At 36.6% G+C, this 21,073-nt stretch overlaps 1 protein-coding gene across 1 annotated transcript in view; it reads right to left on the bottom strand.

Annotated features, from left to right (window-relative positions):
• Positions 1–1,062: 1,062 nt before the first annotated feature.
• The window catches only part of TAF15 (TATA-box binding protein associated factor 15), a 29,120-nt gene continuing 9,109 nt past the window's right edge, over positions 1,063–21,073 (bottom strand). Inside the window, exons 6-16 of the mRNA XM_052657746.1 lie at positions 19,253–19,446; positions 17,900–18,020; positions 9,349–9,383; positions 8,710–8,742; positions 7,299–7,408; positions 6,122–6,251; positions 4,109–4,201; positions 3,432–3,513; positions 3,227–3,315; positions 2,510–3,125; positions 1,063–1,202 (exon numbers count right to left, since the gene is read on the bottom strand). Of these exons, the coding sequence (XP_052513706.1) occupies positions 1,163–1,202; positions 2,510–3,125; positions 3,227–3,315; positions 3,432–3,513; positions 4,109–4,201; positions 6,122–6,251; positions 7,299–7,408; positions 8,710–8,742; positions 9,349–9,383; positions 17,900–18,020; positions 19,253–19,446 (1,543 nt within the window). The 3' untranslated portion in view covers positions 1,063–1,162. The remainder of the gene's footprint in view (positions 1,203–2,509; positions 3,126–3,226; positions 3,316–3,431; positions 3,514–4,108; positions 4,202–6,121; positions 6,252–7,298; positions 7,409–8,709; positions 8,743–9,348; positions 9,384–17,899; positions 18,021–19,252; positions 19,447–21,073) is intronic.

The following is a 21,073-nucleotide window of genomic DNA, read 5'->3' on the forward strand; positions in this document are numbered from 1 at the left end:
TGGAGGTAAGGGGAAAACGAAATGCAAGGACCTTATCATAGAGCTGGTTTACCTCTCCATCTTAACTTTTGCTTGCCCATTCTTAAATTCCTTCTTCCAATCACAACCATACAGTTTTCAAGTGAATAGCCTGTTCTTCACTCTGTTAACTCTTGATTTATTCATGTCAGTTTTCTGCTGGGAACATCATTTCCTCAGCCCACCCTCTTTAACCAATTTCCTAGTCTTCTTTCAATACTCATCAAGCCTTCCCAACCCCACCTGACTGGGTTAAGCATCCTTTCAACCAGCCATCAAAGCACCTTGCATCTATTCTTACTGTAGCACTTATCAAACTATATACTATCTGTTTGCTTGATAAGCAGTGTGTCCAGCATTGATGCGGTGCCTTATCCTTGGTAAGGGTAGGAAAATATTTTAAAGAATGTCACATAACATGCTATGTGCATTGATATCTTAACCCTGGTTTGTCAAACCCTTAACTCTTCTACCTAGCTCTTGTACCTCCATATTCCCAGCGTCTAGAACACTCCCCTAAATAAATGATACTCAGCTGTCCACTAACTATATCAAAATCACCTGGTGATCTTAAAATAAGATTCCCAGCTCTACCTCCCGACATCCCACCAATTTCTAATCCAGCAGACCTGGGATGAGGTCTAGGAATTTGGAATTTTCACAACCTCCTCGGGTGGTTCAGACACACAGTCATGCTTGGAAAACTATTTTTAACGGAGTAGGAGATGAATAAATATTGTTGGAAGTAACATTTTAATTTCATGAAGTAGAATTCATTTCCTAATTCTTTGGGGTTCAAGTCTGCTGCAACTGCACCCTAAGTGTGACAGAACAATGCACTAATGTACAAAAGTCCACAAAACAAGCATTCTTTATTGCAGTATTACAAAACACTTTCCATTTTGGCAATATTTTACAACGCACTTAGCTTCAAGAGTTGAGAAGGAGAAGGCTGGAAACTAAAGGGGGATATTTCAACTGACATTTCTAAAAGAAAAACTGTCCCCACCCTCCCACCCAAATAAAAATTCAAATGTCATTTAATTTCACTACCCAAGAAGAGGCCACGAGGAAAGCAGCAGGCAAAACTCTGGCAATTTCTCTATGGATCTTGTCAGAGACAAAGGAACATTCAGAAGAGCCATCAGTATGGTCGGTTGCGCTGATCATTTCTGTAGTCATTTCTAGGAATGAAAAAAAAGAGCCAGACTAAATTCTAATTTTCTACCAAGAGGGAGCATAAGACACTTCTTCAGGATGCTGTTGACTAGCATCTGCTTGACAAATTTCTATAAGGATGACAATATGCCTAGTGTATTTTTCTATTTCTAGAAGGTGCTTACTAAATGTCTAATTTATCAGCTTTAAGACATACAAAGTTCCTAGAAGCTTTGCTGTGACTAATTCTCTTAAAAATTTTTCATCTAGAATAAAGACTCTAAACCACTGTGGTATTTCAGGTTGGAGACCTTGCCATTCCAGCATTCTAAAGGGAATAGATTACTGGAATAAGCAAGGAAACACCTTCATGTAAGAATTCTGGATCTGCCACTTACTATGTGATCTTGGAAAAGTTACCTAACATTTCTTATTTCATAAAATGGAAAGTACATCTACCTCTCAGGTTGACAGAGGAACTGGAACTCCAGTATACAAAGACAGTTTCACACAATTTGCCACACACTAAGAAGTATTCAGTAGATGATCATTACTAGTAGGTAATAATTATTCAGTGATTACCATGGCCAGCGTTAATATAATCTAATACAACTCCACAAAACAGGGCTACATGCCATTAGCCCTATTTTACAGATGAGAATATGATGCTCCAAAGAGTTAAGTAACTTGCTTTAAGTCACACAGCTAATAATAAGTGGTGGGGCCAGGAATTCAAAGAAGATGGTCTGTCTCCAAACTCTGCATTCCAAACTCTATGTTATACTAATTCTGGATGCCCTACACTGTTTATGACATGAGAAGCTTAGTACAGCTTTGAAGTTATTTTGCATCACTCGTTACTCAATTCTTTCTGCCTCTACACCTTTTGCGTGCATCACACACTCCCATCAATACCACCAGTGATTTTTAATCTGGAAAAGGTGTAACAATCTCCAAAGAAACAGCTGCAAGGTAGCACATGTGACTGAAAAAGCATAAAAGGTATGCTTGCCCCTCATTTAGATTAAGAATCCCTGATATACACAGTTTCAAATCATCTCTCAATCTCTATTATCTTTAGCTATAAGAATGCATACACCTATCATACATTATTCAAATATAAAGATGACAAGAATTTCCAAAACAAAATAAATTTTGGAAATTACTAAGCAGGGAAGTAAGTGGATCTTCTCCATCCTAGCTGAAAGAGTTGACAATGGGAAATTCAGGTCACAAAAAACTGGACAAGAAGAAAATGTGATGAAAGGGGCTTAGACTCTAAAATCTAGGAGCAGTAAGGTGGAAACATTAGTGAATACATTCTAATACTCACCTTCCTCCCATTTTGCCTCCATAGCCACCTCGGTCTCCTCCGTAGCCTCCACCTCGGTCTCCTCCGTAGCCACCACCACTCCTGTCTCCTCCGTAGCCGCCACCTCGGTCCCCACCGTAGCCTCCGCTACTGCCACGATCTCCTCCATAACCCCCCCCACTTCGGTCTCCACCATAGCCTCCTCGATCTCCACCATAGCCTCCTCGGTCTCCGCCATAGCCTCCTCGGTCTCCGCCATAGCCTCCACCTCGGTCTCCGCCATAGCCACCACTTCGGTCTCCTCCATAGCCGGCGCCACGGTCTCCTCCATAGCCCCCACCACGGTCCCCACCATAGCCGCCACTTCGGTCTCCTCCATAGTTGCCTCCTCGGTCTCCTCCATAGCCCCCACCACGGTCCCCACCATAGCCACCTCCCCGGTCCCCACCATAGCCACCCCCACTTCTGTCTCCACCATAGCCACCCCCACTTCTGTCTCCTCCGTAGCCACCACTGCCACTTCTGTCTCCACCATAGCCACCCCCACTTCTGTCTGCACCGTAGCCGCCTCGGTCTCCACCTCTGCCCCCACGGCCTCTGTAGCCCCTCTCTCCACCGTAGCCTCTTCCCCGGAAATCTGCAGGTAGAAATGAAAACCAGTAAGGCCAGCAGAATCATGGAAAGCCTCCTTAATGCTAGTCAGAAGATTAGAAGCGGATGCTGTTAAGGCTGACCCACCTCCTCCGGAGGGACGAGAGTCCTCTGGTCTGGGCTCATTGCACTGATTACAAGAATTCCTTCGAGCAAAGTTCATATTTCCACATGACCTAAGAAAGAAAGAAAATAAAATGCTCAACAGTTTGCAATGGATTCAGAACCCCCTCTTGCACCTTGCAAATCCAATCCCAACCTCTATATCCACCAAAGTAAATAGGATACTTACGGATTAGGGCAAACCCAGTCCCCACTTTTGGGGTCTCCACCTCTCCCCTGAAAGCCTCCACGACCTCTATATCCTCCACGGCCTGGGGTAAGTAAGGAGGAGGGAAGAATCAGTAGCAGATATTAACAAGGCAGAGGAAAAGCATCAGGTGAAAGAACTAAGTGTTCATCAATAACTGGGCAGCTCCCCCCAAATTAACCTCTTATGGAAGAACTCCATGATTCTTTGATTTGGGGCTTTACTTATTCAGTCAATGCAGTAAATATGGAAGAAGCTCCAAGGTGCACATTATAGTTCAAATAATGCACTAAGAAACTTCTTTCTACAGTACCCTCCTCAGTTTGAGAATCTCAGTGATAAAGATTAGGTGAGATGACATATTCCAAATTTAAGAAATTAAGACACAACAGAAATAAACAAGTTGGCACTAACTGTATCAGGGAACTCACATTGGGCCAGATTAACTACCAAATTAGGTATCAGTTAAACAACTGCCTCCTAATTTCCAACTGAAACAAACTGCATCATATAGCTTTCCAAAGGGATTTCTAGAACCTTTTTCCATCCCTTCTTAGTTATGACACTTTATTTACCTAATCTTCTATTCTGTATCTCACTTTAAGACAGAAAATCTAAACCCTCTGTGTAATACCCAAGCCTGTGAACAAGAATCTTACCTCGTCGCCCACCTCCACTTCCACCTCCTCTCATGAATTCAGGTCTTCTGGTGGCAAAGGACACTTTAATGATATTGCCGTGGAATTCTTTTCCTAAAGGAAAAAAATGAAAATAGTTTTGAAGAAATGCTACTCCACATTTCCACCTCTTAACAAAATATAAAACTGCCTCGGAAATGTTTAATTTCAGAGAAATACCTCACATGTTCTCACAGAAATTCAAACACAGCAACGTTCAAGAGTCAAGGTAACTATACTAGAATATGAGACAATCTACTGAATAGAACAGATTTGTCCCTGGGAGATAGTCATTTCTTACTGAGTAAAAAAGCTCATGTCTAACCATTTTTACATGAAAGCCAATGAATGTAGTATGCTACCATTTCTTTTTTTAAGGGAATGAGTGTGTATGTGTGTGTGCACATGTGCGTGCGTGCATATGCACACATATGCCTATTTACACACTGCCTAGTGTTGCTTAACTCTCAGTAGGTGAAAAGCTAGAAAGGAAGCTCATTTTTTACTATATACTGTTGGTACCGTCTGAAGTAGTATCTTAAAAAATAATGTGTGCATTTGTGATTATACACATGTACATATATACATATTCTGCTGTCCCAGGGCCTTGGAGACAAAAATTAGCCTTTTCACTCTATATATTAAACAAGAGAACAGACATATCAGAAAAAGGTGCCCAAGGAATTCATAAAATAGTTATAAATCTAGGAGTCTTAGCCCTCTCAGCAAACTCTTAACTGCTATGACTGGCAACCTTCCACAGTTGTCAAATGGTATAGCAAGCTCTCTGACATAGGAAACAAACCATGGATAAATATTTTAAAAGCTCTACAAAGACCTGGTAATTAAGATCTGAACTATGGAGTTTCTGTTAAGAGGCTCATTTGCCCTATGAGGGAAAGACAGAGAAGGTGTTCTAACATATTATAAGCTAAATAGTTGTATGAGTCACAGAAACTACTAAACACACACATAAGTGAGGGAGGATGGACCTGGCCTTTCAAGGGCGAGGGGATAAGATCTGCTTAGAGCAAAAAATCAAAATGCAACTATGCATTGGAAGACAGGTGCAATAATCTTGGAACTGCAAGAAACCACATGTGCCTCTCAATCAGGCGCAATTTACTTCTTCAGAGAGAATGCAGCCCGACTGCCTGAGTTTGAGCCCTAACTCTACACTTCTTCTGTGGTCTTGGAAATTACTTATCTTCTCTGTGCCCGAGTTTCATCATCTGTAAGATGGTAATAAAAGCAATTAAAAAAAAAGTAACAGGGTTACTGTGAAGATCTGAGTTAATGCACATGAAGTTCTTAGAACTATGCCTAGCTCATAAACTACAGTAAACACGCAGTGTTATTCTCCTGCACTGGCAGGTGGGTTCTTCACCACTAGTGCCACCTGGGAAGCCCCATTACAAGGTACAACAAAACCAATAAATTTACAACATGGGGAAATGACTATAAGACATCAAGGAAATAAAAGCATGAGACAAAATTACTTTTGGAGTAGAATGATAAAACTATTTTAAAAATACATTTTAAAAAGCTGGAAGAAACACCAGTAGTTTTCTCTATGTAGACTATGGAAGCTTTACTCCTTTCTTCTACTTTTTAATATTTTCTTATTTTCAGGGGAAAAAAAGTCTTATTGTACTGGTCTTCTACTACATATTAACATTGCATTTGAAGGGAAATTAACATTGCATTTGAAGGGAAATTAACCTAAGTTTTAAAAGAATATAGTCAACCAGGCCAACCCTTCACATTTCTATGAGGGTGGCCTTAAGCACAAAGGATGACATTAGGAAATATTTTAGACAAAGAAACAGTTCATCTCACTTCTAAAGGAATATAAGAATTCTGGCCTGTATACTCAATAGGATATCTAAAAAAGTAAATAGCAAGATAATCACTGTCTACCAGAACATATTTTGACTTCAAGACCAGAAAACATTTATCAAAACCACACACTGAAAGTATATGAATGAGGTATACCATCAAACCAGTCAATGGCTGCCTTAGCTGAAGGAGGGTCATCAAACGATACTGTTGCCTCCCCTTTTGGCTTTCCTGTGTCCTTGTCTGTGTACAGATTTATCATTGGTTTTCCAGTCTTTTTATTTGTCTGAGGGACGAACAAGCTGGTGTTAGTATTTTAAGAAAAAGTGATGAACCACTCAGATAATTAAAATTCCTTATTTTTTAAAGGAATCCACATATCCATACTATAAATACCACCAACATAAAAATGAAGTTATCTGTAGGTTCTGAAAAGGAAAATTCTAAAATACATTAAGTGAAAAGCAAACTATAAAAATGATACACGTCATACTGTTTTATCCATATAGAATTTCCTCAAACCCACAAAGAAATAAAAATAATGCTTCATATAAACATTTACCTTGTAAAACTAAAAAAAAAAAAAAAAAAAAACCAGGAAGAACGTTCACCAAGCAAATAAATTACCATTAAGGCATACACACTGGATTTGGCTGAGAAGGAGTAGAAAACAAGAATTTTTACTTTTTGAAACTATGTGAATTTTTTTTAACATATTTTATGTGTTAATTTCTTAAGAAATGTCTGCTCTCCAAGGGGGGGGGGGAGTGATTCAAGTAATTTCATAGACACCAAAAAAACCCTGATTTCAGGCAAATGCTATAATCTACTAACACGGCTCTAAATGCTGCTTTCTAGTTGAAGATGAAAATATATGCATGAAAAAGACAGTGCACAAGACACTTAAGTACAATAAAGTTATGAAATAAAGCATTATTATATTGGGCAAATATACAGCAGACATTAAATACCAACATAAAAAGTTGTTAGTATTAACTTGGGTTTCATATGTTGGTATTTCAGAATATAAAAATGTTCACACAATTTCATTTGGTTCTCACAATTTTAGGAGGTAGGCCGAGACTATGTTTAGAGTACTAAGACTGAAAACCAAAGCTGTGGAAGGCCGCAGAAAGGTAAACACAAGCAAGGATTAAAATCTTTATGTATTTAGCAATTCAGCAAAGGCCTACAGCCAGGGGTGAACACATGCATCAGGGAATTTTAAGAGACAAATGATATTGGAGTGTGGATTTCTTACATAATCTATGAATCTTAGCCAGAATATGTTAATAATTATGATATTTTTAACATAAGCCAACTTCTTACTCACCTTGATGATTCCTATTTGTTTAAAGAACTCCCCCACTTGATCTGTAGACACACCCTCCCCAAGTCCTTGTACAAAGATTGTGTTGTTATCCGAATTATCAGATTCTGAATCTAAAGGAAAAAATATATATATGATTAATTTTATATACTGCTTAGGTTTAACTATATCCTGTTTAGTGACAAAGAACAGTAATTTGTTGTTCAATATTCAACTATTTCTATGACCAAAAGGAAGAGGGCCCAATACAGGAAACCTCTTACGATAAACATACAAAGTGGTCACAGTAGTTGTTCGGTAGGTCAATTCTTGCAACTAAACTTCATGAAAAGTGGCTCAAGTCCACACTCTGCCAAATACACAGACCAATTAAGGAAGATCTTATAAATCTTACTCTTCAAACTCAGACACAGGACTCAAGCTCAGGAAGAGATGAAGAAAGTGTAAAGTAGCACTCCTTTCTTTGGAGGGCTTTGGTTCTTTCTGGCTAATCAATACTTTTAAGGCTCTCTGGTAGAAATTCCCCAAATCGGACACTCTGGACTTCCAAGCAAGCCAGCAGAATTGCTCATTTCCCATTCATTGTAATAAGCTTTATATATACCAGAGGGTATAAATAAGAGACAAATGATACTGGAGTGTGGACTTCTTACGTAATCTATGTATCTTAACCAGAATATGTTAATACTTATGAGATTATCAGGAGCACCTTGACACACACCTTACCTTACTCACATACTTTTGGATTAGTACAACAAAGAAAGAAAGATGTACAAAAATTCAGTCCATCAAGAGATAATTCAGAAATTGACATCCACATAGAGTACTTTAGCATCTTAATAAAAACAAAAATTCTGATTTCAATATATATTAAAATTTTTTAGCTCAAATTTTTAATATCTAAATCATTACTTTCAAAAGGCTCCAGGTAGCCATGAACCTCATTTGAAAATAAAAAGGCACATGAAATTAGTGACCTCTGCACAGAGTAAGACAATTTTCTCATATATGATTTCAGGTTTCTTAGGCCCATTAAGAAGACTACTAATCCAACATATTTTCTTCAACACAGCTATTCTACTTCTAATTCCCCAATGATACGAATCTTCTTGTACCTGATTTAGTGTCATTAAATAGTGTTAATGAGCAATACAAAAATCAAGTGTTTCTTCACAAAAGCAAGAGGGAGCAGGGGAAAGCTCCCAAACAGTGACTTTCCTTAGCAAACTTTCCAAATCCCTTGAATTTTTCTTGCTGGAACATCTTTAAAAGGGAAGCTTCCTGGTTCTGGCAATACTATCAAATCAAATCTTTCTCCTGTACTAACTCCTCCAAACACACATATTCTTCCTTTGAAAAAATGGAAAACTAACATTTCCTTAATGGCAAAGTCACAAACTATTATAAACCTTACCAGCATCTGGTCTGGGTCCATAATCCCTGTGACCTAAGGGAAAAGAAAAGAGAAAGAAAAAGAAAGCTATTTAAGGCGACTCATTAGAAATTATTTAAAACAGTAATAATAACCAAGGCATGAAAAGTCAATACTTTCAAAATCCTTGTAAGTAACCATCACAGATTTACAAAGTAAATATATAAATTAAGTTTTATTAAAAGTTTAAGAAATCAAGATGAATGTCAATATTCCCTTAAGCTTGTCCCAGACGGCACCAGCCACTTTGGCGTTATGCTAGCATCATTTTTGTTAAGCTCTGATTGTGAAGGCTGATTGGAAAACCCTAGTAATTTTAAAACACCATGTCAGCTACCTTTATTAAAAAACGTTATTGGCAAAATCCAGTGACGGTCTCATTCATTGGTCACCACAGACTCTCATGCAAATTCACTGTGTAGAAACCCATTGGACTATTTGAGATCAACTTTGTCTTTTTTTAATATTTTGAGATAAATATGTATATAACTTTTTACAGCACACAACACACACCAGCCTCAACAGAATGAGAAAGGGCTTAGACTACGTCTGCGGGATATTGGTGGCTTTTAGATTTATATAGCATTTCCACTGAAACATTTTGGGATACTCAGCACTTACCACCAAAATTTTTGAAGCCACCGCGGTCACCACCACTGCAGAGGAAAAATTGAAGAAATGATTTCTTCCTTAAGTCTCTAATGTGCTGAGCCCTGGGCTCAATCTACACTTAACTGTCTCAAGTAGAGTGCCCAGGAAAACAGTAGCACCTCTAACTTTCCAGTAAATTTCATTTCATAGACTTCAAAATGTTGTTTTCACCTAAATGTTTTCCCAAGGATCTATTTCCACAAGGGTGCCTTTTCAAGAGCATTACAGAACATATCTAATATACTCTTACTTTAAAATCTTCCCAACCCCAAGCCAAAGGGATACTATTCAAATCAACTTAAACTGAAGACACAACAGGAAGAATGCTGAACTAGAGCAAACATTCTTTCCAAGGGGATATTTTTGTTAAATATGAGAAAAAGGAAAAGGACTAGAAGAATATAAAGCAAAGTTAAAATTTTGACAGAATGGGAGAGGAAAAAGCTCAAGCACTATGTTCTACTGTGATATCAAACAGTGGCTTTTATGAGATGAGGGAAAAAGCAAGGTACAAATACACACAAAAGTGAGACTGAATGAAAGCAGTCTTAAAAATATGAATCATTCAGATACCTAGCAAAATGAGCTAGCAGAAAGTATAAATTGCCATATGCTAGATCTCATCACAGAACTGCTGAAATTCAAGCTACCCAGTGCCCTCCACACCAATCAGGAGACTACGTCAGAGACAATGCTACATACTCCACAAGAAATCACTTTAAGTGGCAATTTCCACTGCCAGGAAGTCAATGCCCCTGCGTGCATAGCTTTATATAAGAAATTCTCTTATCAAGGAACTCTTTAAATACTCATACATTAAAAGTTTGTTTCTCTTAACTGAACCATGTAATCCTCTAAGATTCATGTGCTGATACGGACATAAAAATAATCAAAAAGTTTTCAGATAGTGATACATAATTTTCTACTACTACTCATCTTCTCCTATAACCCAAGAAACTATTCCAATGTACTAATGTCCCTTTATTAATAACTCTGCTGTCGAGACGGGTTTTCTGAGCCATCCTGAGAAAAATCCTCTCACTAAATGAGAAAAAAAATTTTAAGTCTATTCTAACTACCTTGATGTTAAAAAAAAAAATTCCCTTGCAACTGGTATATAGTCATAGACACAAGCATCTCAATTTGCTATTAATTTTTATTTGATACCCAGGAAATCTAAAAAGGAGAATAAGCCTATTTCAAGGCTACACAGACAAAGTGAAGCTCAGGCCTTTTCATGTGCACAGTTGCCTGTTGAGTATCTAAGACTTCTCTTTCAAAACACTATCCAAGGGGCCCTCCCGTCAACCCATTACTTCTAAATGGCCTTTTTATCGCTGCTTAACTCTTCAGGGAAAGGAAGCCAGAGTTCTGAGATTACACTGCTAAAAATCTTATTAGAAACAAGATACCTCAGATTTCTTCAAAGATGATCATTAGAAATGAAGAGAAAAGAACTAGGGAAAATATTAAGCCCATATTCCTATGTCAGGACATCAAAACACCCAGGATAAAGTTGTTTTTTTTTTTAAATAGTAATTTTTCACAACTAAGTGCTAGAAGAGATACCACTGAATTATTTTGCTGTCACCTTAACCAAGAACCAAACTGTTCATATCTGGCTGCAGTGGGGGGAAAATATACAATTTCATACATCATCTAGTTCCCGTAATATCTATTCTGGCCAGCAATACAACTCTGAACAAATAAGGAGGGAAAAAAAAAGGACATACTCCCTGTAAAATATAAAGGATATAAAATAAATTTGAATAGGTTTATAATTTCCTATTCCTCCATTTAATAATATTTTAACTTAAATCATCATTACTGAGCACTTTGAAAATTCAACAGCTGAACACTTCAAACACGGTATATTAATACCAGTCTTCAAATTAAGAGACTCAGGATATATAGTCTTAACTATCACTGATCAATCTTGAAAACAGACCAGTCAGTAATTCTCCCTTGGCTTCTGTTTCCTCTTTCACAAAATAAAGGTCTACATCAGGGATCCCCAACCTCTAGGCCACAAACCAGTACCTCCTGTCAGATCAGCAGCAGCATTAGATTAGAAATAAAGTACACAATACATGTAATGCACTTCAATCATCCCCAATCCATCCCCCTAATCCCCAGTCCATGGAAAAATTGTCTTCCATGAAGTCAGTCCCTGGTACCAAAAAGGTTAGGATTGCTGGTCTACATCCTTACTATCTGAAAGGTGGTCTACGGAACATTAACAAAGGCAGAGCCTAGAAGTGTCTCAGAAAAGCAAGCACACCCAGACCTACTGAATCAAAACCTACATTTTAATAAGATCCCCAAGGATTTCGTATGTATATTACAGTTAGTGAAGCACTGGTCTAGATAATCTATAATTTTATGTGGGGCTTTCTTTCAATTTCCAGTATTTCAAAACTTTTCTTTCCTTATTCAGTTCAGTTCAGTCGCTCAGTCATGTCCGACTCTTTCTGACCCCATGAATCACAGCACGCCAGGCCTCCCTGTCCATCACCAACTCCCGGAGTTCACTCAAACTCACATCCATTGAGTCGGTGATGCCATCCAGCCATCTCATCCTCTGTCGTCCCCTTCTCCTCCTGTCCCCAATCCCTCCCAGCATCAGAGTCTTTTCCAATGAGTCAACTCTTCGCATGAGGTGAGTTCAATTAATTATAGTTCCTTACTAGGAAACACTGTATCAAATACAGTAAACAAACCTCAAATAGTACCACTACCAAATCAGTTAACAGAAGACAGGCCTTTGGTTACGAATCTTTCTTTCAAATCTACAGTCAAGTTACAAGTTCCTTTTCTATAAACTAAATTAAGGCCTCGCTAGCAAATTAAGACATGAAGGCATATGAACGTCTGAGTCAAGGTGTTGCCACAACAAATTTTTTCTCTTCCCAGAAAAAGCAAAACTGTACACACAGAGAATTCCTGAAGAATGTTTTAAAGTAAAGAAGTAGAGGTATTTACTAGAGACATAATATAACCATACTCAAATTTACGACTGAGTGTCCCCTGCATAAGAAAATCAACTGTATATTCTTGACTCAACTACAGAAACGGTTGTCCCAGGTTCAAAATGACGAGAAACCTACTCAAGGGTAGACTGAGGGTTCCTTCACTGTTACAGCATTACATATTTAGAGAAGACAATCAATTTAATTTCAGGTGCTTGTCAAGAAAATGTTCTTCAACAGAATCTCTATTCCAAAATTTAATTTTTAAAACTCCAAATATATCTATATTCAAGGACTAAAACTTCCAAAAAGTAACAGGACAATACAGGAATCTTTATTCTCAGAAAACTCAATAATGAGAGAGAAAAGGCAACTTAGCTAAAAGGTGAAAAATATTAGTTCTTTAAAAAACTGTTTGATTTTTCATCCCAGTAGTCCAGGATGTAATTTTTTGGATATGAAGACTAACATTCAGTTCAGTTCAGTTGCTCAGTTGTGCCCGACTCTGTGACCCCGTGGACTGCAGCATGCCAGACTAATATTAATTCCAAACATAAATGACTCAAGTGGATTTAGATCCCATTTCTCAACAGTAGCTCTATTTGTTTTTTTTTTTTTGATCGTTTTGATGTGGACCATTTTGAAAATCTTTACTGAATTTGTTACAATATTGTTTCTATTTTGGTTTCTCAGCCACAAGGAATGTGGGATCTTTGCTCCCCAACCAGGGATGAACTTGTACCCCCTACATTGGAAGGTTCCCACCGAACCACAGGGAAGTTTCAGTATTTATGTTCTATTTCCTTCCATTCCATACAGGTGTGGTAAAAAGGCTTTCTGGATTCAGTACTTATCAACATTTCAGAAGGCCAAGAATCTTATCATTTTAGAGCTGCACTGTCCAATACAGCATTTACTAGCCATATGTAGCTGTTTGTTGACCTTCTGAAATATGGAGAACCTAAACTGACATGTACTCTAAATGTAAAATACAAAATGGATTTCAAAGTCTTAGTATGAAAAAAACAATGTGCAATATCTCAATTTTTATAATAATATGATAAAATATTTTGGGTATATTAGAATAAATAAAATTTATTATTAAAATTAACTTCACTTGCTTTTTTAACGTAGCTACTAGAAAATGTTAAATTACATATGTAGCTCACTGCTGATCCACATATTTCTATTGGGCAGCACTGTCTGGACTATCACTAGCACACATGCACATTTCCAAGCAAGCTATTCAAAAACTCTTTTAAGAACATTCAAAATTCAAGATAACTTTTTGAGACTTGAGATGTTAAAGCCTAAAAAACTACTTAATGTGATGACACACTAATAATGGAAAATGATTATCTAGTTTTAGTAATTTTGCAATGCATTCACTGCAATGATAAAGTTAAAAACACTGACAAAAATTATGGCTTTAAGCCTCTAGTACACTAGAAGGTCAATGGCATTTTATTTGGTTGGTGCAAAAATAATTGTGGTTTTGCACTGTTGAACTCTGCCATCTGATACTGTAATACACTCTTAAATAAATAAATGTGATTATGTTATACATCATTTTAATGCACATTTCTCACTGTGTTTTTGCTAATGACTTACTATTTGCTGTCTATTTTACATTTATTTTAGACTAGGGAAATGGTATTAGGCAAAAGGCAAGTCTGAGCAATTTTCTTATTCAAAATGGGTTGTAAAGCAGCAGAGACAACTCATGACATCAACAACACATGTGGCCCAAGAACTGCTAACGAACACATTAGTACAGAGGTGGTCAAGATGTTTTGCAAAGGAAATGAGAGCCTTGAAGATGAGTGCGTGGCTGGCTATCAGAAGTTGACAATGACCAACTGAGAGGATCATCAAAGCTCATCCTCTTAAAACTACATGCGAAGTTGCTGAAGAACTCAACGTTGACTATTCTATGATTACTAGGCAGTTGAAGCAAACTGGAAAGGTGAAAAAGCTTGATAAGTGGATGCCTCATAAGCTGACCACAAATCAAAAAAATCATTTTGAAGTGTCATCATCTCTTATCCAACAACAAACCATTTCTCAATGGAATTGTGAACTGTGACGAACAGTGGATTTTATATGACAACTGGTGACAACCAGTTCAGTAGATGGGACTGAGAAATAGCTTCAAAGCACTTCCCAAGTCAAACTTGGACCAAAAAAGGGCCACAGTCACTATCTGGTAGCCTGCTGCACATCTGATCCACTGCAGCTTTCTGAATCCCGGCAAAACCGTTACATCTGAGAAGTATGCCCAGCAAATTGATAGGATGCACCAAAAACTGCAATGCCTGCAGCTGGCATTGGTCAACAGAAAGGGCCCAACTACACATCACACCACCAACTCTTCAAAAGTGGAATGAATTAGGCAACAAGGTTTTGCCTTATTGGCCACATTCTCCTGACCTCCTGCCAATCAACTACCACTTCTTCAAGCACCTCGACAACTTTTTGAGGGAAAATGCTTCCGTAATCAGTAGAAGGCAGAAAATGCTTTCCAAGTTTTCATCGAATCCGGAAGCATGGGTTTTTATGCTATAGGAATAAACAAACTTGTCAGTCATTGGCAAAAATGGTTGCCAGAAGCATGGATTTTTATGCTACAGAAATAAACACACTTATCTGTCATTGGCAAAAATGATTGATTATAACAGCTTCTACTTTGATTAATAAAGATGTGTTTGAACCTAGTTATAATGATTTAAAATTCAGTTCAAAACCGCAATTACATTTGCCCCAACCTAACAGATTACAATTAGAAATTCAATCTTTTTTGCTGCCAAGTGTTTTCCAAAGAAAAACATTTGTTTCCTATAGCCTTCACATGTTTCTCTTTGGTAACTGGAAAGCTCACAGATCTCTTTGGTCTGAATTCTTCCTGCAGTCAAGCAACAACCTGAATCTTAAGAATGTCCCATCCTTTACCACCCATCCCACCTTAACCAGCAAACTGTGCCCCTTCTTTAATTAAAGCCAACTAATGTCAGATATTCTTCAAACAGCCCTGAAAGGATATTTTCAATCTTGCTATTTTTAAATAAGATGATTACAAACACAAATGGGAGTGTTAATGAAGACTAACAAAAGATGTTTGGGTATTTTGGTACTTAAATGTAAAACCAAGTACAGGAAAGTAAGCCCTGAAACTGGGCCTTTATTTTTTTAAATACTTTACTCCTGTAAGTAAGCTAAAAAATCACATCCTGAGCAAGATATTGTGACACATGAAAATTATCTGAACTTCATATTTTAGTACCCATAAATTAAGTTTTATTGGAACAAAACCATGTTTATTCATTTATATAATGTCTATAGCTGCTCTGGTGCTACAAGAGCAGAGCTGAGCAACTGCAACAGAAAACACGTGGCCTGCAAAGCCTAAATTACTTATGTGGCCTTTCACATAAAGTCTGCCAATCCAATATAGAAAGTAAACATAATCAACTACATAAATTTCTTTAAAAGACCTTTTATGTACATTCCATTTACTAGTGGGGTGGGAAGGGGAGTAGAGGGGGAGGGAGGGAGTGTATGTATATATTTAGACAGCAACTGGGCAAAACCCCTCCCCACCCCCAAATTCTACCCTGACCTGAACCAGATATTTTGACCTAATATATACTGGGCTTGTATATAAGATTTTGTTTGAAGAGCTTCTAAGGTTAAATAAAATTTTTGAAAATCAAAAATTTAGCTCATGATTCAATACCTGGGTCAAAAATTATACTGAAATATGTTGCCAAGGAGTTATCAAAGCGCTTAAAATGCCTGGGTTGGTTAAGATATGGATCTTCCCTCCTTTATCAGGAAAGGTCCTTCAACTCTTTGATTCTAAGATAAGTCATCTACCAAAGTTGAAAACATATTTTTGAAGACTTCCCTACTCTCCTCCTTCTAAAAAGTGGGATTCTATTATTCTCAGACAGACATAATTTAACAGGTAATCTATACATATAATTATAACCTCCTTATGAAGAAAATGAAACTTATGATATACTATAAAACATATAGCATCCCAAGGCAGCTAATTATCTAAAACAGGGGTTTCCAACCTGCAGGATCTAACGCCTGATGATCTCAAGTGGAGCTGATGTAATAATAATAGAAATAAAGTGCACAATAAATGTAAAACACTTGAATCATCCCAAAAGCATCCCCCTCCAATCCCAGTCAGTGGAAAAATTGTCCTCCACGAAACCAGTCCCTGGTGCCAAAAAGGTTGGGGACCACTGATCTAAAACATATTACCTGGAAAAGCACGTAACCTGTTAGTTATCCTGTCTGAGATGCTGTTTGAGGGGTGGAAGCTATGGATAGACAGTAAGCACTGTATCACTGTACACTGTTCATTTATATCCACATGATGATACACTAGCCTCTTTGATAATGAAGAGGCATACAACATAGGTGCTTTACCTTAATACACTGACTTTGGCTATTAATCAAAACTTTTAATGTTCAAGTCTTATAAACATTTTTCAAATATGTTTAGACTTTAGATTTGTTAGATCAAAGCACTGCACGCTAAACAGAAAAAGTCAGTGAGACAGAATTCCTGGCTCAGTTGAAAAATTAACAGTGCTATATGTAACTGATTTTCTCAGGTTACCTCAGGGAACAGATACTCACTCAGTCCCTAAAAAGCAAAAGAGTACTGAGGTATTATTGCCAGTTAACATGCTGCTGACAATTTCAATTCCCAAAGAACACAAATTATCCTTTAAGCCTGTATATTTTATACATGAAATTTGCAATGTACAAATTTCATCTGAGGACAATAAGTGCCAACTATTTTTTCATTCCTGTTTTTAGAGCAAAAGTGCTAAATTTACAAATATACTTGAAAGTAATTTTAAAACCAGCTTTCATAACATATGCCATAAGTAAATACCAAAACCTGGTAAAACTAACAATAAAAAAAAAGGAAAGCTGAATTAAAAAGTCATTCCTTTTCCACAGCTTAGTCTAGACAAAACACACAATAGTATGTGACATTGTACTAATTATTTCAATAATTATTTACTTAAAAATAGGAACAAAACAGTTCAGTTACATACAATCTTTCTCTCCTCTGCCAAGCTCAACTTTATACTCTGCTATTGCTTCCTAATATTTTCCCATCCCAAGGGGATTCAAGATTAAAGAACAGCCTCTCTATCTTCCAATCTAGAATTCTAAACTTACCTTTTATCTTCTACAGACTGAAACACTTGGATTTCCCAGAGTCATCTTTTAAATGAGTTTAGAGTCTATAGCTCTGGCATGAAAAACACTGTTAAGTGGTTTAACCACATTATAATAGGGAACTTTTCTCCACTGGTTTTAATACCACAAAAACTAACTGCTAAGAAAACCTATTTTGAGGTAATTTATGTGACATCTTAACACTGAAAATAAAATTTGAATTTCTGTCCTCTTGTCTAGAATATAAATCTCTTTTTTAGGCATCTTAACAAAATCAGATGATGGAATCAAACCAGCTTAAAAAAAAAAAAAAGAAATGTAGGCATCTGTACCTAAAAACTTACCTTGATCCTGTCATAGGACCTCTTCCATCCTTGTCATATCCCCCACGCCCTCTACCTCCTCCCTGTGACCCGCCATATCCTCTATTATCTTCTCCATACCTACTCACATCACGACGGTCATCTACAGAAAAGAAAATTAATACAAACATACATGAGTAACTTGAAATTTCTGACAAAGGCTTTCCACAACACAATCCTAAATGGCTCTTTAAATCACCTGTGACCTTCAGAAAATGGCACCTGTGCACAAAACTCAAATGCAAATCACCATAACACAATCTGGAATTAAATGTATGAGAATTATACCTGTGTCAAATTCCATTCTACCAAAGTTAGACAACAAAATGGTGACATAGTTAACACATTTTGATGTGATGGTAACATGAAACAGTTTAAGTACATTAGGTACAGAACCCTAGTTAATTAAAAGGACACCCTAATCTTAAAAGCTACTTTTTCTCATGTCAAAAATACCTGAATGTAAATAAACCACAGATAAGGAATAACCAGATTTTCAAACTGAGAAACAGTAGTGAATATATTCACTGAATAAGGTATTTAGTGAGTGAACTTTCTCTTTTACTCAGTTGCTAAGTCATTCATTCAACTAGTCAACAAATATTTATTAAGCAGGTATAAAAATGAGTAAGGCAGGATATCTGCCCTTGAAACATTCATTTTTATGGCTGGTCAGATTCTTAAATACCAAAACAAAGTGGTATGATGTTAGAGACGGTTAATATAGGATCATAATTTTCTCAAATCACATACAGCACCACCACCAAAAAATAAAACTGGTAGTGTGAACTTCCCTGCTGTGGTACAGTGGTTAAGATTCCGTGCTTCCATTGCAGGGGGCAAGGGTTCAATCCCTGGCTAGAAGCTGAAGATTCCACATGCCTCATGGTGCAGTCAAAAAATACAAAATTTTCAATTTAAAAAAAAAAATGGCAGTAGCAGCACTGTCCACTGATCACTTTATTGAGACAACAAAGGAAATTTTTTAATTAGCCAGCAAAAAAAAATCACGTGACCATTTGGAGTCTCTAAGAAGTTCAGAAACATCAATCTAAGAAACTAACTTTGATGGATATGACAGAGAACATATGTTCAAGGTCACTCCAAATTTTTACAGTTGAAATCTGTAATTTGTATTGGGGCTTTCAAAACAAAGTTCAATATACAAACAATTCTCTGAAGGTTAAAAAAAAATAAGAGTGGCGGATTCATGCTGATGTATGGCAAAACCAATACAATATTGTAAAGTAATTAGCCTCCAATTAAAATAAATAAATTTATATTTAAAAAAAAAAAGAAAATACAACCAAAAAAAAAGAGATCAGCATATCTTACCTTGTGTGTGGTGGCTGTAATTCTCCCTTTGTGAATGGTAGGGCTGCTGGTTTTGATTATAGGAATCATGCTGCTGATCATAATTTGACTGCTCATCGTAAGAGCCTTGATGTTGATCATAGCCTGACTGCTGGTCATATGAATCTTGTTGACCATAGTCTGACTGGTCATATGAAGGTGCTCTTCCACCTTGTCTAAAACAAGAGATCAACAACTTAAGTGACTTTACAGGACTGTTTACTGTAGTTAAGCTGACTGAGTGATTGCTATAAGACCTCAACCACATTTACTACTCCTTTCTGGTGAGAATCATCTAGTTTTTACATCTAGAGAATCTATCACCAATGAAATGACTTTCAAACAATAATTCTACTATCACTAAAAAGGTGTCGCATTATGAGAAAAAGCACACACCTTTGAAAACTATAGAGAAGTAAGAAAACCATATTTAATATTTTGGGGACTACTTTCTTATCTTTAGAACCTTATCATCAGTATACTCTTCTAAGGATATCCAATAGTACAAAATATTGCTATTAGAAACTAGCAATTAAATCATTCAAATTTTTAGTCTGCTGAGTAGAAGGAACTTGCTTTGTGATGCCACTTTTTAACTGAAAAGAAGTCTAACTATCAAAGAAGACTGCTTTATTATCTCTGGCAATTTCAAAAATTCTAAACAGGTTCTGAGCAATATGGTTATTAATTACCTGCTCTCAGGATGGGAGTGTTCATTGGATTTGAGTTCTAATGTTTTGAGTTACTTAAAAAAAAAAAGGGGGGGAGGGGGGTGGGGGAACAAAAATGGCCTCCTATCTTAACAGTCACATCTTATTCTGCATCAAATGATCAAAACATCTAATAAAGATCAGTATGTTCCCCAACTCCCTATCCAAAACACATCACAATGGTCAGAATCCTAGAATTTCCTTGAGAATGATTTAAACCAAATCTAACATTTCTCTTTGGTCCACACTTAGATGTCTCATTTCCAAAAATTTATCCTTATAAAAAGATTCTCCTTAAATTTAAAACTAACCGATAGGACTTGAAGAACCTTCCAACGTAACATGCTTTCAGGATAGTATTCCCGATGTTTGTATTCCATTTCTACTTTTCAAAGCACTCTTCTATCTATTAAGACTGATAAATGTGATCTCATAAATCTTTTCCTAATTTTTTTTCCCAATGCTTTTATTTAACTGAATTTCACTTAGAATAATTTCTTTCCTGCAGAGATAAAAAAATACTAGTGACCTCAATTTCTGTCTCACTTTTTAGCTCTGTAACTTGCAAGGCTATATAATCTTAACAACTTCTCTTTACTTTTGATAATTACTGGTACTATCTCATAGTGCACTCCCAGTTACATTAGGGAATGCAAAAGCATTTCACGAACTGTAAAGCACAGTAAAAAAAAAAGTTGCTATTATTAAAATTAATAACAAGGACAGGCCCCTCAAATCCAAAAATTATTTTAAAAAGACCTGTAAAATTGCTAATATTCACCTACCTATATTAACAATTAAAACATTTTTTAATGTATCTGAAATATGTGGATAGTTTTTGGCACTTTTTCTTTAATATTTTTGTCCCTGAAAAGGTAAGACATTAAAATGGTTAAAAAATAAAATGGAAATAAAAAGTAAGTAAACATAGGCAGTTTTTTTATTTCATCTCAGGTACAAAGCAGAGGTCCAAATTTTACTTTTTAACATTTAAATCACATGCATTCATTTAGAGCTGAACTAATTTTATAACTAACACATGAAAACAACAAAATAGCAACTGACAATTTCCACATTCTTGATAACACAAAAC

The sequence above is a fragment of the Budorcas taxicolor genome, chromosome 19 (assembly GCF_023091745.1).
Source record: "Budorcas taxicolor isolate Tak-1 chromosome 19, Takin1.1, whole genome shotgun sequence".
NCBI classification, from domain to species: domain Eukaryota; kingdom Metazoa; phylum Chordata; class Mammalia; order Artiodactyla; family Bovidae; genus Budorcas; species Budorcas taxicolor.